General features: G+C 36.3%; 5 protein-coding genes across 5 annotated transcripts; 1 reads left to right on the top strand and 4 right to left on the bottom strand.

Moving 5' to 3' along the window:
* Positions 1–214: 214 nt before the first annotated feature.
* On the bottom strand, positions 215–2,141 carry LOC144422278 (elongator complex protein 3). Its single transcript, XM_078112300.1, has one exon. It carries the CDS (start codon positions 2,132–2,134, stop codon positions 491–493), a length of 1,644 nt encoding a protein of 547 aa, XP_077968426.1. The 5' UTR covers positions 2,135–2,141; the 3' UTR covers positions 215–490.
* Positions 2,142–2,156: 15 nt separating this feature from the next.
* LOC144422279 (dehydrodolichyl diphosphate synthase complex subunit DHDDS-like) lies at positions 2,157–3,945 on the bottom strand. Its single transcript, XM_078112301.1, has one exon. The coding sequence runs from the start codon at positions 3,729–3,731 to the stop codon at positions 2,793–2,795; it is 939 nt and encodes a 312-aa protein (XP_077968427.1). The 5' UTR covers positions 3,732–3,945; the 3' UTR covers positions 2,157–2,792.
* A 210-nt stretch (positions 3,946–4,155) lies between these two features.
* On the top strand, positions 4,156–6,409 carry LOC144422280 (coatomer subunit zeta-1-like). Its single transcript, XM_078112302.1, has one exon. The coding sequence runs from the start codon at positions 5,088–5,090 to the stop codon at positions 5,616–5,618; it is 531 nt and encodes a 176-aa protein (XP_077968428.1). The 5' UTR covers positions 4,156–5,087; the 3' UTR covers positions 5,619–6,409.
* A 5,741-nt stretch (positions 6,410–12,150) lies between these two features.
* LOC144421921 (E2F-associated phosphoprotein-like) lies at positions 12,151–14,864 on the bottom strand. Its single transcript, XM_078111497.1, has 7 exons — positions 14,573–14,864; positions 14,316–14,401; positions 14,146–14,244; positions 13,725–13,820; positions 13,329–13,431; positions 13,144–13,254; positions 12,151–12,705 (listed from the first exon to the last, which is right to left on the bottom strand). Exons 1-7 carry the CDS (start codon positions 14,647–14,649, stop codon positions 12,399–12,401), a joined length of 879 nt encoding a protein of 292 aa, XP_077967623.1. The 5' UTR covers positions 14,650–14,864; the 3' UTR covers positions 12,151–12,398.
* Positions 14,748–16,733, bottom strand: LOC120325892 (uncharacterized). The gene is made up of 2 exons (XM_039392068.2): positions 16,238–16,733; positions 14,748–15,684 (listed from the first exon to the last, which is right to left on the bottom strand). The coding sequence occupies exon 2, from the start codon at positions 15,638–15,640 to the stop codon at positions 14,921–14,923; it is 720 nt and encodes a 239-aa protein (XP_039248002.2). The 5' UTR covers positions 15,641–15,684; positions 16,238–16,733; the 3' UTR covers positions 14,748–14,920.
* Between the last annotated feature and the right edge of the window lie 30 nt (positions 16,734–16,763).

Here is a 16,763-nt window from a genome sequence, read left to right on the forward strand (position 1 = left end):
TTTCTACTGTGCCTATATAGTCGTACTTTTCACACGGGACTCGAACATAATGAACGAATTGAATAACGTTTGCAAACTGCCTTCCTCTGACAAATCCTAATGGCTAAATTTTTGTTATATCTTAAAACCTCATAACCATAACTGATACTCTTAGATGTCGAAGGTAGCGATGTTGAATTTTACTGTCACGCAACAGACTCCATTTGAAACGAAATATTCTTTAGTTTGTTTAATTTGTTTTCGATGAAGAAATAGGAAAAAAACAAAAAATTTATAGTAATTCTGAATCAAGGAACATTCGGTTCTAAATGCCTGTTCATATTATGAAACAGTTTTCTATTAATAAGGCAGTCGGTAGGAAATGCCCATAGAAAAATTTGAGGGTTAATATTACAGCATTAAGCAATGCAAGTCTGCTATCGCCAGTTGAGCCAATGTAAAACACATTTTCAAGTCAAGATTCATATCGTTATTGCAAACATTTTTCATGTCATAACACCTTGGCCATATATGGTCCTTCCGTTTCATAACCAAGTTTTCTGTAATAGTTCCGTGTACCAACACCAGAGATGACTAGAATCTTAGTTGAACCATGTTCCTCCTTTGAAATTCTTTCTGCCTCTTCCATCAACAAGGTCCCGAATCCTTGGTGCTGAAACTTACCAGGATCTCTGCAACTCACTGGAACAACACTCCCATAAACATGCAATTCTCGAACAATAGAAACACCTTTTCCCTTGACTTCAGGTCTGGAAGAATCGTCAGAACATTTTCTCAACCTCAATAAACCAATCAAAATATCTTGCTCGGGGTCTTCATAGCTTAAAAATACTTCCCAGCCACCATTAGCATAATAGTCTCTTCTAATGAGCTCAACTTCGTATGGTTGTACTTTTTGGTGGATTTCTTGTATTCCTACTTCCCTAGTGCGAACATCTCTGCATTTGGTGCCAAAATCTTCCATCCGAGCTAATGCGAGCTCTCTCAAGTTTCCATGTTCCACTCCCGATGTTACTAGAGGCATGGGAATATCACGCTGCACACGATAAACCCTGGTCCATGGGGGTACAAGAGCAAGAATGCGAGCAACCAAGTCAATTAATGTTGAAGGAGGATAACTTTTATATCTACCAGTTTTCCATAATTCATATAAGCCCGTACCACGGATGACGAGAGTGGGGTACAGTTTTATGCCATCGGGTCTGAAATTTGGATTTTCAAAAAATTCAATGAATTGTTCGATGTCTCTTTCCAAATTAACATTAGGTAAATCTGGCATCATATGTGCCACTACTTTAAATCCAGCATCTTTAGATAGTTGGAAACTTTCAGTGACCGCTTTCACGGTATGACCACGATTTGTGTCTCTTGCAATATCTTCATACACACTTTGAACACCGATCTCGAGTCTGGTACAACCATACAAAAGCATGTCACTCAGATGCTTTTTTAAACAATAATCCGGCCGTGTTTCTATTGTAATACCAATGCACTTAGTTATACTTTTTTCTGAATACTTAACGGCCTCTGCAACATCATTGCTAGTATGGCCGGACAAAGCATCATGTAAATTTCTTATAAAATAGTCTCTATACGATTCAGGCAAGGACATAAATGTGCCTCCCATAACAATGAATTCAACTTTATCGACAGAATGTCCTAGTTGTTTCAGCTGCTCAACGCGATGTCTTGTTTGCAAATAAGGGTCATATCTTGCCCTTATGGCTCGCATTGATGTAGGTTCATACCCTGTGTAAGATTGAGTGGAATATTCAAAATCAGAGTCTGGTCCACCTGGGCAATACACACAAATATTTCCTGTCATATTTATATGGGGACATCGATGAGGTTTACACATGACTGCAACTATTGCAACACCACTTGCAGTCCTCACTGGTTTGGCACGTAACTTGGGAAGAAGTACTTTTTTATATTTATGTGGAACAGCAGCTATAATGTCTGTTAGTCTTGGCTGAGATGATAATCCATATTTGCTTGATATTTTACATTTGAGCTTGTTTAAATTTACATCCTTTTTTTCTTTGTGAGCTTCGATCAATTGATTGATGATATCCGCAATGGTAACAGCCATCAATTCATTTTGAGTGGCTGAAGAAAATTCATTCTTCCCCATTTTAGAAATTGTTAAAGTATAATTTTTCTGCAAATAAGGATAGATAATTGACACTATTAAAAAAAACTAGTACATATATAAAATTTTTGAATCATCAGCAGAAATATTACAATTCTGTTTCAACAGGCTTCCTCCCGCAGAAGAGTAGGCTATATTTAAAAAAAAACATGTTGGCTATATAATGTTCAAAACATGAAATGAACATAACTGTATGAAGTGCTCATGACCATGGAATAAAGAGTCAATGTCAAAACTAGATCCGTATGACAATTTATTTAAGTTATTTGTAAAAAATTTATAATTTTAAAGTAATATCACATGACTGGAATTAAAGGTTTACCTCATTCATTATATTTATATACTTGCAAAATAGTGATTTGGCTCTTATCATAATTATTATATGGAACCCCAAAAATTTAAAATTCATAATAATGAACAATTAGGTATAACCCAAATAATATTATTTTATAAGATAAGTTGTTAGTATAAGTCACAAAATCATGCATAATAAATACAATACAACAATCTTCACAAGCCACAGCATCAGATACGAAAAATGAATTATTCAACTGAAATATACAAATACATCTTCAATATAACGAGGACTGTAATTATGAAAACTGCAATAAAAAAAAAAGTTCAGTCTGATTGAGCCAAATTAACAATTTACACTTTCTTCCATGCTTAGATTACTATTAACTATTTCACGTTTCTCCCTCAGCTTTTCCAAGAAATAATTGATACGTTGAACTTGCAGAGATGCATCTTTTGAGATCTGAATGCCATTCAGATCCTGGCAGGTAGAAGATGCATCTGCCTGTACACTGGCCGTCTTAATATGTGAATAGGCATTTTGGTAAAGCAGTATTGCACCATAGAAATCCCATATTGAAAATTCGGGCCACAAAGCTTTGAGAAATGATAAATATGAAAAAGTGCTTTGCCAAAGTAAGAAATCACTCAAACGAACTTCTCCAGAAGTTCTTATCAATAAATCCACGGCTGGAATTTGTAATGTTTGCGAGATCAAGTTCTGTGAAACATCACTGGGTAATAGAAAACCCATTTGCACACCCCAAGCAATTTCTCTTGTGGCCTCGGTCATTTCCAATCTTGATATATATGCTACACATATATTAAGCCGACACTTATTGTGTGACTTTGTCATATTTTGTATTTTAGCTGCCATTTGTCTAAGATCGAGAGAAAGCATGTTAAGTTCTCCAACTATTCGTACTCTCACACCATGAGCTTCCAGTTGATCTTTCTCCTCCAGAATTTTAGCAAACTTTTGGCGAGCTAGCTCCATCAAGCTATCAACTTCTTCTTTTGATCTCTTAAAATTTTCAGCACTGAAAGCATATACTGTGACCTCCTCAACACCAAGATCTTGACACCATTTCAGAGTTTCCGCCAGCTTGTCAAAACCTTTTGAATGTCCCTCAATCCTTTGGACATGCTTTTTCGCTGCAAAACGTCTATTGCCATCCATGATAAACGCAACATGTTTTGGAATAGGTCCATATCGAATAACTTTTAAGCAAAGCTTCTGAACCCATGACAGTTCCAATCTGTCATCCTCAAGTATGAGCGACATATCGACAACCAGGCAACTGCTTGAAAGAGAACTGCATTCACCTAGCGAAAAATGACAACGAAACAATCCAAAATTTGGTGGATTAACTCATACGGTGTAATCAGGTAACGACCGATATAAAAATGGCTTAGCTAGAAAAATTTCGATAAGTATTCTTATAACTGCCTTTTTTCAGATAAAAGATATAACTAATTATAAAATAGCTTTTGTTAACTCTTCCCCGTCCTATCATTGAAAAACGTCACCATATACATGTGGAAATCTTGACGACATCGCATACACTGAACACTAAAGGCGCTGACGCGCCACAGACCAATGCGTCGACACGTCATTTCGGTGTTCGTATCTCCCTTCGCAGGGTCTTGAACTTTTTCTATATTTTGCGCTGCCTTGACTGAAGTGTGATGGATTTTGTTACATTCATATGAAGTCGAAAAAACGCAATGTTGGCAATTCGAAAAAAGACTTTACCGAAAGGATACTCTAGGAAAAAATAATATAATATATAAATGAAAATTTGGCGTTTAGCTAATATGGACCTTTTAAATATTTGGACAACTGCAGGTTGATGCTGTAATTGATAAGCGAAGTTTTTAAAGATCAACCAAGAAGAAAATTACCCTAAAATACTGTTATTTGGAGTTCTAAAACTGCTCAAGGTTTAGTTAATATTATTTTTTGGCTTGGCAATTATAGTTGTTTTCATGCATAATGTATTGAATAAAAATATATTTGTAGTTGACATATTTATTGAAGTTGATTAATCCTTTTGCAAATATTTAACGATAAATGTGCTGTAATCTTATTAATAGCATGAAATAATAGGGTGGAAAATTGTCAGGGGGTTTCCATAATAGCTCTAAAATCTGTTATTCGAATTATCTCATCGACTTGGGTTATTATCGAACTACTGTTATACTATATATAACGGAACATAAGTAGTGAATATTTATGCACGGATTTTAAGTCACGATGTGTTGTCATATTGCTTGCAGCTCTTGTAATCTGTGAAGATCAAACAAATTGATTGGCTGATTATTTTACAATAGATATGAGGTTGGTTGTTCTTCAAAGCATCCCTTTGCTACCTATCCTAATTTCCAATGGCTGAAGGGTACGATAAGGCTTAATAAAATGACTTGAAATATATGTTTTGCCTATGTATGCCACATGATTTATTTTTAAATAGGGTGTTTTAAGATTGTATTTTGCATGCAATTAAATTTTGATTTCAAATATTCTGAAGCTAAATTCATTGGACATTTTTAATGCTACTTTTTGAGGATATATATCTGATCGTAAATTGTTTTCAGTTACAAAAGTATTATTTGATTACAAACAGATTATATAATAATTATGGAGGGCAATCTTTTGCCATCTCTAGACACTATAAAAGCTGTAATCATCTTGGATAATGATGGAGAAAGATTAATTGCCAAATATTATGATGACACCTATCCCTCATCAAGAGAACAGAAGTTGTTTGAGAAGAACTTGTTCAAGAAGACTGCAAAATCTGACTCAGAAATAGCATTATTGGAAGGGCTGACAGTTGTGTATAAAAACAATGTTGATCTATTTTTCTATGTTGTTGGAAGTTCACAAGAAAATGAGCTGATGCTTATGTCAGTTCTCAACTGCATATTTGACACAATGAATATTATTTTGCGCAAAAATGTGGAAAAACGAGTTCTACTTCGTCATCTCGATAGTGGGTTCCTGGTTGTTGATGAAGTCATCGATGGGGGTGTCATAATGGCAGTGGATCCAACTTCTGTCGCAGATCGAATAATCATGAGAGGAGAGGATATACCACTCACAGAACAAACTGTAGCACAGGTTTTACAATCAGCCAAAGACCAAATCAAATGGTCCTTGTTGAAATGATGGATTTGTCCCATGGTATTGTTTATAGAAGATGCCTGATATACAGGATCAAAATGCAATAGACTTACTCAGTCAAATCAGAGCTACAATTACAAAGTTGGATTTAATTTTGTTTGTAGCTTCTGGCTATTGAGGAATCAAATGACTGATACATTTCTAACAAAACAATAGGAATGCTGTAAACACTCTTTATTAAAAATACAAACTTGGTGTAATAAAAAGTATTTTTTGAAAATTAATCTTACCACATACATGCATCGTATATGTTCTCATCATATGGTCTCTTGCGAAGAATTTCACATTGAAATTCGGGTGTTGTCTAGCACATTTTTATTAGCCTATAACATATCAACAATCTTACACGTAAAGATTTATGATGCTTTTGAATTAGTTTTCATTCATGGACTGACTAGACTCCTCCAGTCAAATGACCCTTTTATAGGTAAATTCATAAAACGTCTTGTAATATCTGGTACTTAATGGCCCACAACTCTTCATTTTGGGATGAATACTGACTTGTAGAATAATGAGTATTGAGAGTAAAATTTAAAAAAGAACTTGGGACTTTGAATTTTTTTGCACATATTCGAAGAGCCAACAACCAGAGATGCCCCACAGCACATTACCTTTGCTAACAATCAAGAATAATTTCATTTATCTAAAAATTTGACATTTCAAGGTCGAAAGAAAAATAAGACTTGAATTTTGACAATGTAGAAAATAAAAATGTTCATTTTCATTATTGTATGTATGTATATATAAATACAGGAGCAGAGATTGGATATATATCATATATTTTGGTGATTTTCTGTTGAACTGGATCCTGGAAATACAGTGATACCACATACCAGTAGTCTAGCATAATTCTTGTGACTACCTAAACTTATTTGCGCCCCTCGCGGCAGTGAAGATTGCTGTATGGTTACTGTGACAGACCCATTCTACTTCGTATCCGTATAGATGTGCGGTGCTCTTGGCGACTACTGAATTGTTAAAGTATTGAGTCGTTCGACTACAAAGGCAATCCCTGCTAAAGCTGCAAAAAACAGACCAATTTATTACATTTGTACAAAACCTATATTTACTGTCAGAGGAATTAGAATATAATATAAAGAGTTCTATTTGACTGAAAAACAAACTGTATGCAAATTAAATGCTGCTCAACAAAACGAACTGTCAGTATTAGGTTGCGACTTTGCTATCTATTTCGAATGCATTCAAAACTAGTCATATTTGATATAATAAATAATTTGAATTTAGGAAAAATTTAGAACAATTTTGATTAAAAATTAGGGATTTGAGTAGTCAAACTAACAGAAAACCATAACCTTTTATTTATGTCGTTTCAGGTGGGATCAACATAAAGATATGGTTTTTCATTTAATTTTCCACATAAAGTCTGCCCCAATTATGAATGTATTTATATTCAAAATAGTAAAATATTCTGTTTTGACCATCCCTATCTACAATCATTCCATAGATCACAAACTTGCTTTGAGTGAATTTTCATATTGTGTCATAGCCTAATTTCAGCAAGTTTAATTTCTTATTGAAGATGTACTATTGGGGCAAGAGATGGATGATTGACTTTGATTGCATTACGGTCATATTGTTAGCAGCAGTCTGTATATTACGCTACCCATGGTGATAGATAGAGATTTTCCTTCAGTGAAAAATTTACACCTCTTAACAAGGACTATGGCATTTCAAGGAGAAATTATTAAAGCTTATCATAAAGCCATGCATGTCTGGTTATTCCTCGAGGCAACTTTCCACAAGCATGTTATGGCACATCAGCAATATCAGTGGCGAAATGTTCACCCTCTTTCATCATATTCCAAAGCTTGTCTTGCATTGTGTTCATATCCTTGGCCTCAAAACAGAACGGCTGTATTCCATCTTCTGTCTTAAAAGCACCTTTTGTACTTGATGACCCTTTGCATGTGTCAACGTCCCATTCAAGTTTTGTGATGTTTTTAAAAAGGCTACATATATATTGGTTTTTAGAAGTGACTGTTACTAACTCTTTCAATAGAGATAGTTGTTCCTCTAATTGTAAGTCAATATCATCCCGAGTTTTCTGAAGACGCTGCTTTTCTTCAACAAGCTTTTCCATCATTATTTTTTCATCCTCCTTCTCTGTAGTCGCTTTTTCAATTTGTGAAGTCAGTTCTTCATTTTTTAACTTCTGGCTCGATTTAGCTTCATTCGAAGGTTTTTGAAGGTGGCAAACTGTTTCATTTATCTTATTCGATAAACCAGCTAGTTGAGAGACAATTGAAGTCACATCAGTATTGTCTGGCTCCTCAATGCTTGGTGTTGTGAGGATTTCCAATGCTGAATCATATATTTGTTGACGTTTGGTTGATTTGTTCATTATTTAGTGTGAACTAGGCTATGTGACAAACAGCTGCATTATTAATTCACGATAAATAAATTTAAAGACTAAAGTACAATGGTGAGTAGGCTACTAGAATATAAATTACACTGGCACCAGTAATATTTCTTTGTGGTCTTTTTAATTTGTCACTATTCCTGTATACTGGTATAGGCTAGGTGAAGGCTTGAGCACTCGCAATATTGCCATTCGTAAAGCATCACATGCAGACGTAAGTGAATATTAAATTACTGTCATATAGCAGTATAGGGAAGGAAACTCAAGTATTGAAGTTAAGAGGCGCAGTTCTTACCACTTCATGGCAGCTCCTGCCACGAACGAACCGCGGCAGCTCTTGCCATGGTTTTATAGCGCTATTCTGTAATCAGTATTAACGGTATATTCACAAACTAATGTACCAAATTCTAATTGATCATGCGGAATTATATCTACTTAAATCCTAACCCTAACCCCAAATCCATCAAGACTGTATCCATAAGAAAAACGTTCCAACTTACCCAATATTTGTCACCCTAAGGGACAGCCCTGTCCTTACGGCCCACCTGCCGCGGTTACGGCAGCAAAATTTTACCTGCCATTGGTTTTCAATTTGCTGCCGCGGTAACGGCAGCTCGACATTGGTTTGTGGCAGCTAAAAAGTCAGTCGCCATAGGTTTGGCCGTAGCGGCCATGGTATGGAAATACCGCCATGGGGGTCTTACTACTTACTGAATACAGCGCGAAACACCGCAAAGAGCGCAAAACAGCGCGAAACAGCGCAAAAGAGCGCGAAACAGCGCAAAATAGCGCGAAACAGAGGAAACCAGCGCGAAACAGAAGGAAACCAGCGCAAAACAGAGGGAAACAGCGCAAAACAGAAGACGCAGTCATTACCACCTCCTGCCACGAAAGAACCACGGCGCCTCTCGCCATGGTTTTATGGCGCTATTTACAAGGTTATGTACCGGAGTATAGGTCATCACGCGGAATTTTATCTACCTTTTTGGTGCTCCAGAAGTATGTGCAGCAAAATGTCGCACAACCTGAATCCGCTTCACACACACATACTATTTTTAGGTTGTGCGCCATCTTGGTGCACATACTTCTGGAGGTCCCTTTTTACCTAACCCTAACCCTAAAGCCAACCATATCCATGTGAAAAATGTTCTAAATTATGGTACCCAAAATGTGTCTCCAACAGGGGCAGACCTGCCATTACAGCATTACTGGCTACATACGTTGGTTTGTGTTTTTAATTTGCTGCCGTGGTACTCCAACTCAAAACAAGGTGCCCCGAACTCATTGCAAAATTTTTTTCTGCTTCACACTGTTTCCTTCTGTTTTGCGCTCTTTCGCGCTGTTTTGCGCTGTTTCCACACTGTTTTGCGCTGTTTCCCTCTGTTTTGCGCTGTTTCGCGCTGTTTTGCGCTGTTTCGCGCTGTTTTGCGCTCTTTGCGGTGTTTCGCGCTGTATTCAGTAAGTAGTAAGACCGCCGCCATGGTTTTGCGGCAGCTGCAGACGCCATAGAATACTTAAAACTGCACTTGGAAGTTAAAGGGTAAGTCAAGAATAACGATTAATTTCAATGGTTTATCAACGATGTTTTAGTGACCTGACCAACTGACCATATCCCTATCAATTCCGTTACTACAGTAGTCTACTACTGTACTAGAAGTTGTGAGAATTTTTATTGTGTTTTATGTTTGATTGTATACCGGTACGGTACTAATGACTTGATGATGATCAAATTTTCACTATCTTACAGTCTTAATTAGGGAACCTGATTCTGATTTTTCTAATTTGTGTGCAAATATACACTTCTTCCGTCTGTAAACTGTGCTATGATATTATTAAAATATTCGTACTCTTTCCAATTCTAGACTCTTAGGTATCATGAATAGATAGTAGTATGTAGTACAAATATATTTGCAGATAAAATATCAGCAGCACAACAACTCAACCCTGTGTCGCATACTGCGGCACATAGAACTGTAGAAGGAATTATTGTAAACAACCGCACTACCGAAAGGAGCTTGGCGCTTCCACTGAACTATTTGTGTCCACAATCAAAACAATTTTACGCGCTCGAAAATTTTGAACACCAGGTGTCGCTATAATACTTAGGATATTCATATTTTTTATTGCATATATTTTTTTTTTTATATTTTCATCATGTTTAATCTTTATTGTGTATACATTTGATTATTGTTGTTTGAATACACGGTTTGTTAATATTTGAGCATTTCAGAGTGCGTAAGACCAAAATAAAATTGTTGCTTATGGCAAACAACTGAGTTGTTCAAATCCTTATTGGAGCAGTCGCACACCAATTCCTGAACTAATTATGTTTCGTTTATCAGTGCGATTCTGAAATGATATTTTTTAATATTTGGACACTAAGTAGGACTTTACATATTTTTAAAATGATTTTTTTCGATAACAGTCAATATAAATTCTTTACCGACTATCAAGGGGAGCGCATCTTCAAATTTCGCCACGGGCGTCACTTTACGTAGATACGCTACTGATCAAGATAAATTTTCAGCAAAGATAACTCCTGGAAATTTTATTCCTCTCATTCTTTTGATTTCATTACCATTGAGCAGTAATGGTCTCGTATAACTAATTTTAGGTTGTTGTTGTTGTTTTGTTCTTAGTTTGCAACTGCGAATAGATCTTCCAAGATTTTCCCCATACAGATTCAAATCAGTGTCATCAGCTAACATGATCGACTCTGAGAATTTCAGACACCTACACATGTCATTAATGTAAACTAAAAAAAATAATGGGCTAAAACTTAGCTCTTCGAGGATCTTCACTTAGCCGCTAAGTGAAGATCCTTGAAGAGCTTCATAACACAAATACAACTAGAGAATGAATTTTTATTTGCACAACTTATTTTCTATCTTGCAGGTAGCTCCTGACCCAATTAAATAGGATTAAAGGACTGGTCAATGATGTTAAAAAGCTTCAGAAATGGCACTTCGCCATAAATTTAAGTTCCGCATATGCTTGCTCCTCCGGCGAAAGCTAAAATTTAATTATGGAACAATTCGCATCAAAATAACTTGTTCACAAATCTGCTTGTACGAGCTTCTTGGTTGTGGGACACTGATGATGTTACCCCCTATAACTGTATCGCTTCATCTTGAAGCGATTACTCGCCCTGATAATGTCGTTTTTTTGAAGACAAGCTCGTTAGTGATGTTTTTTCCCACACAAGTTTTCTTTGAAGCCATAATCGATAAGGCGGGCTAATCATATGGCGAACCACAGTCTTCCGTCTGATTACCAGTCCATTTCGTGTAGGCCCTACACTGTGGGGCAGGGGTCGGCAACCTTTTGTCGCTCGCGGGCCAAAATCAAAGGTTGTAAGTCATTGGAAGGCCGCACATATTTTTAGAATGTTAAAAATCGAATGGATGACCGATGAATCACATTTTATCACACAGATCAAAAGTTTAATTTTAAGCAGCGCGCGAAGACTGACCATTTGAATATTTTTTGCGCCATTAAACCATTTGCACTTAGCATCAACTTTTATGCGTTTTGTTGTCATTTGTCTAAATTATAATTAAATTATATGCTCATTAAACGAGTAATTGTGAATTATATACTTGTTACGGTATAATATAATTTAGTCTACACGTTAATTCATTTGCGTAAAGAATATAATCGACAAAACAGCTATAATTCAGTGAAGCGTTGCGGGCCAGATCCGGCCCGCAGGTTGCCGACCCCTGCTGTAGGGGATTGCTGGCCAGTAATTTGATGGGGGAGGAAGCCGTAACCGACCAGCGGTTACGTGAACCACCCTATTGCTGCGACGAGTCCAGCAATCCTCTCGAACATGAATACCGGTACCCCTGGATTCGAACGGTTTTAGCGTGCATTCATTCTCGAGTACCGGAGTCAAATTTATACATATTTTAGTGTCGTTGGCGGGTACCGGTATCGGAAATCAAGTAAAACAAACATTTCGAATAATAGTCTTGTAATTTAGAGTGAAGATCACTATGATTTTCCATACCAACCCGACTTTATTGATGTTTATCGCCTGGTTAACAGTCCCGATTTGCGTAATGTATTTTTGTCTCTTCAATTTTTCCAGATGCTTGGACTATGAAGCAAGCAGAAACTGAGATTCCAACGGTGAATGGTAATTGTCTGGGCTATTTATTACACACCCATTTCAGTCATTGTCAATAATATGTCAAATTTAATATTATAAATCAACATGAACAGTAACACTCTGTGCTTACTGAGTAGGTAAAGGCCTTGTGTTCCACTGAATCAGACTGGGCTTAAAATACTTATCAAATACGATCAGATGAAAGGTCCACTCATAAAGATTCACAGTAAAAATTATGGTACAAATAAATCAAGATATTGTTTATGAATCCTCAGGCATATCCTGATAAAACATTGAAAAAATGATAAATTTCCTCAAAATCATACACTGCCACTTCAGTATTACACACAGAACATTTTACAGGATGGTAACCATCAGTTCTATTATTGGATTGGTTATCAGTTCTTGAAAATGCAGACGAATCAAGTTCAGGATCCTCAGCTTGTGCAGATTTTGCTCTCCTTTTGTGACGTTTGAATTCTCGTTTCTTCTTCTCTTTGTAGTGAAGCAGCTCATCATACTTGATGTCACAGTTCATTACAAACATCGCACGATATTGGTTTTGATATACTGAATGTCTGCATATTTAAGATAAAAATAAAAGTAATAACATGCATTTATTCCTGAAATCTGTGACGCAATAGGATACGATTTACATATTTATCCAGGGGGAGTGGGAAGCCGATAAGACTGCTCAACCATATGTCGAACCACGGCCTCTCGTCCGGTTACCATTTCATGTCAGGTATGGGATTAGTTAGTTATTTGTATTTCGGAAGCATAGACTCGATTGTAGAGGAAGCTGTAACCGACCAGCGGTTACGTGAACCACCCTACGGCAGCGAGGAGTCCAGAAATCCTCTCGCACATAAACCCCTTGCATGTGATTCAAACCTGCGAACCCACACAGAGTAATTAGAGGTGCGGTGGCGAGCGTATTCCTAACACTTAGCACGATAAGCCACACCGCCGTGCCAATGCTGGTAAGCGAATAGCAAAATAGTTATTTTACAAACCTTTGACAATTAACACACAGGGTTGTCATGCATGCTGGACATGTAAGAATCGCATCACTTGTTTCTTGATTTTTGCTGGCTGTATTTGTTGCATTTTCATTATTCGAAGGTCTAAAATAAATATATATAGTATAGTACATATACTAAACTTAAAAGTAATTTTCTCTCCTGAAATAAAAATTCACCTCTTTGTTTGCATATCAATCCACTTTTGATCTTCATCATCAGCACGAGGGTCGTAAAACAGTTCATCATCTGTCATCTTCTGCTTTTTGCACTTATCTTCATCTAATGAAAGAAAAAACACATCCTTTCCATCAATATTAGAAGCATGTATATCGAGATTTTATCCAGTTATGTAGTAAATTATGTAGATGTGATATTTATGAATTTGAAGACAATGTTTCTCATAACCTAAATATTAATTTCCTTCTTGCTAAAACTTCCTGTGAACTGTAATCATCAGAAATCATAACAGAATTTTTTTCACATATAGTTTACATAGTAGTTTCTCAGCTCAAGGATAAAACCATATACGATTAGGTTAACATGGTTCAATGGAAAAAAGTATAGAAACTCACTCTCTCCCTCATCTGAATCAAAATATATGTCATCATAATAGCCAGGTTGTGAAGACGTGGCAACAGATGTTTGATTTGGGGGTTGTTCCTTGCTTACTGTTAAAAAACATTAATTCATCATTCATCACGGAAAAAGAATAAGTCTGTCACAAGACATCAGAGGGAAAGTTTTTGAATACATTTAGTTAACATTAACATATTAACATATTGGTGCTCTATGCAAGTAATATAATAACACATGAGTTGGAAAATGAGAAAGAGGAATTAATGGAAAACTATGACTGTTAATAAAACATAATATGATTCAGCGTACTTTTTTTCAGTTACTGTCTCAAAATATCGGGTTATTGCAAAAATCAGATCTAGAAGTGATGTGTTAGAATTATAATCATCATGGTTGGCATACTTAATGATATTTCACCTGATTTTTTCCATGCGCTTTCCATTGCCTTGACTTTTGCTTCCAATTCATCTTTCATTACTTTTTCGAAATCATCATCAGATGAAGAGGCTTCATCACCTGCATTACGTAATATTTAACTCACATATATTTGACTTATTTCCCCAAAAAACGAGCAGAAAATTACAAACCTGTGAGAGATTTCAGAACTTTTCGTTTCTGTTCTGGTGTACCGCGTAGAAAAACATTTACTTCATCCAATTCTTCTTCATCAGAACTATACAAATACAGTGAGGAATGATAAAAAGAAGTGAGTAATGGTGAGCCACCAGTGATTGAGATTAGTTGAGCGAATGTTTTAGGAACTATTCTGAATATGTCGAGCATTTTGAGAATTTCTTCAAGAAAATTATCACTATTTTGAGAAAAAATTTCTTCTCAAACTAACCTGTCCTGTCGAATTTCGTCATCATCAGAATCATTGCTGATATAATAACTATATCCATCAATTTCAGAATTTGTCATCTTGTCTTATAATTTGCCTAATAGTTTCAGAGAAAAAGTAGTCAGAATGTGAATTAGAGCATGCAATCATAAACATGAATGCTAACTATGGAAAAATATCTAACAGAGACATGAATATTAACTTCCTCATACTTTATAGGATGTAAATGAACATGACTTGTACATGATTCATGACATTGATTTTATATTAGGTTGGGTATCGACAAGTGCATATAAAAAAACACAAAAATGTTCTTACTACCACATACTAAATATGGCATGAATAAGATTTTTAAAATTTGACAATTTTCGGCTTTTTTATAATCGGTTGTGCATTTTTTAATTCGTCGTCACTTTCATATAGAGTTATTTCATCATCTACACTGACATGTTCGAGTTTATTATTATGATCACAACCACTGACAGATCCAGTTAACCGATAAGCATTAACTTCCCCTTTAATTCGCCTTTCGGGGCAATCTCTTTTATAGTGGTCAACTGAACCACAAAGTTTACAGCAACCACCATTTGGATAAAGTCCTCTAGGATTGTCTGGGCAAGTTTTCGAAAGATGACCTTCTTCCCCACAAATAAAACATTTTGCGAATGCAAATTCATTTCCATTTTGTATCTTTGCAGTACATGTATGCGACTTATGTTCAGTTGAACCACACTTGAAGCAAATCCCTGTCCCCTGCTCATTATCTTGCTGCAATTTAGGACAGTCTGCCATTCCATGTCCGGGCATTCGACAGTGAAAACAAACCATACCATCTATTTTACGCCGATGTCTCTTGACTCTCCTATTTTCTGATCTTTTATTCTTCTTGATCGCAACTTTTTGGACAGCATTCCTTTGTACATTTGAAATTGATTTCTGAGAACCGACTCTGAATTTAGTACTTTGATGGCCAGCAAAGTTAGAATTTGAAGCATGTTTACTCCCAATATCTTCCCACTTTGAGCCTTGTTCAACCTTCTGGCCACTCTTAGATCTAGCCCACCTCGTCATACTTGAATAAAACTTTTTAACTCTTCCAAATGGATTATATGTAGCTAAAAAAATATTTACCATGGTCAACAATTTAAGGCTTCCGAATTCCCACCAATTTCAGAATTTTAATGCAAAATAAATTATGGTATTGCTTTGTCAGAATACGATTTCCATATTTCAGTATTTAGCTACGGAGGTGAGGAGTTTAATGATCATTTCATACATAATTGCTTTTGGCACACCATGCAAAGCGTCAGGAATACAACTGTCACAGCACCAACGATCATCCTGCCTGGGTTGGAGGATACTGGACTCTTTGTCGTGGTGAGGTGGTTCACCAGAGTTACTCCAGCCCACACTCACCCTGTGGTCAATGGGTTAACCAACTATTTTACTCACTTTATAAACGTTATTTCAGAAAACTCCATAATACACACAATTTATAAATTGAGAATGCCAGGGCGCAAGAGCAAAACATTTAAACCAACTCACCAGCACACACACACACACACAAACCTTGTTAAACAAGACTTGGGTCAGAAATAAACGTATTGAAACGATGAAATTTTGAAACTTAATACGGTACCGTACAACCGAAAACTCCGATTTTCATACCTCAAGTCCAGAAGTCCGTAAACTCAAATTGTCATGTCAAAATTTCCGCTACCAGTAAGCTACGGTACCGGTATGTCCCTATTAAAATGGCTACCGGTATGCTTTTGCCTACATGGCGAGCATAGCCATTTTATAACTAGCGGTACATAAAGACAGAAAGACGTATTTTCTGCGATTCTGTGGATCCGAATTTCGATCTACAGACAGACAGGAGATTCTGCTGCTCAACGCTCAACGATATCCGTGATAAACCACGTGACTGTATGTTTGGAGTTCCAGTTGTCCATTCCATACGAACGCCTGAAGGGGTTAGTCGTTCTGCAGGCGCTATTTTGCTACAGTTCTAGCTACATTTTTGATTAGATTTCATCCTGAAAAACTGGGGTTGCACTCTGATGGTGAAATATTTGGATAAATGTTTTTTGCGTTAGTTACAAATTTACAACTTGGTTCATAGCTTACGGTACCTTATTTTTACAGCTTCACGGTAACTACATTTTAATAATATTTACCGGTACTCTTTTCT

The sequence above is a fragment of the Styela clava genome, chromosome 4 (genome assembly GCF_964204865.1).
Source record: "Styela clava chromosome 4, kaStyClav1.hap1.2, whole genome shotgun sequence".
Lineage (NCBI taxonomy): Eukaryota > Metazoa > Chordata > Ascidiacea > Stolidobranchia > Styelidae > Styela > Styela clava.

What these genes read in the sequence shown, in the direction of transcription:
- LOC144422278 (XM_078112300.1), bottom strand. Translation starts at nt 2,134, where the DNA reads ATGGGGAAGAATGAATTTTCTTCAGCCACTCAAAATGAATTGATGGCT.
- LOC120325892 (XM_039392068.2), bottom strand. Translation starts at nt 15,640, where the DNA reads ATGACGAGGTGGGCTAGATCTAAGAGTGGCCAGAAGGTTGAACAAGGC.
- LOC144421921 (XM_078111497.1), bottom strand. Translation starts at nt 14,649, where the DNA reads ATGACAAATTCTGAAATTGATGGATATAGTTATTATATCAGCAATGAT. An exon ending in GACGAAATTCGACAGGACAG is followed by an intron (nt 14,402 to 14,572) that starts GTTAGTTTGAGA and finishes GTATTTGTATAG; the next exon opens with TTCTGATGAAGAAGAATTGG. An exon ending in AAGCGCATGGAAAAAATCAG is followed by an intron (nt 13,821 to 14,145) that starts GTGAAATATCAT and finishes GTTTTTTAACAG; the next exon opens with TAAGCAAGGAACAACCCCCA.
- LOC144422279 (XM_078112301.1), bottom strand. Translation starts at nt 3,731, where the DNA reads ATGTCGCTCATACTTGAGGATGACAGATTGGAACTGTCATGGGTTCAG.
- LOC144422280 (XM_078112302.1), top strand. Translation starts at nt 5,088, where the DNA reads ATGGAGGGCAATCTTTTGCCATCTCTAGACACTATAAAAGCTGTAATC.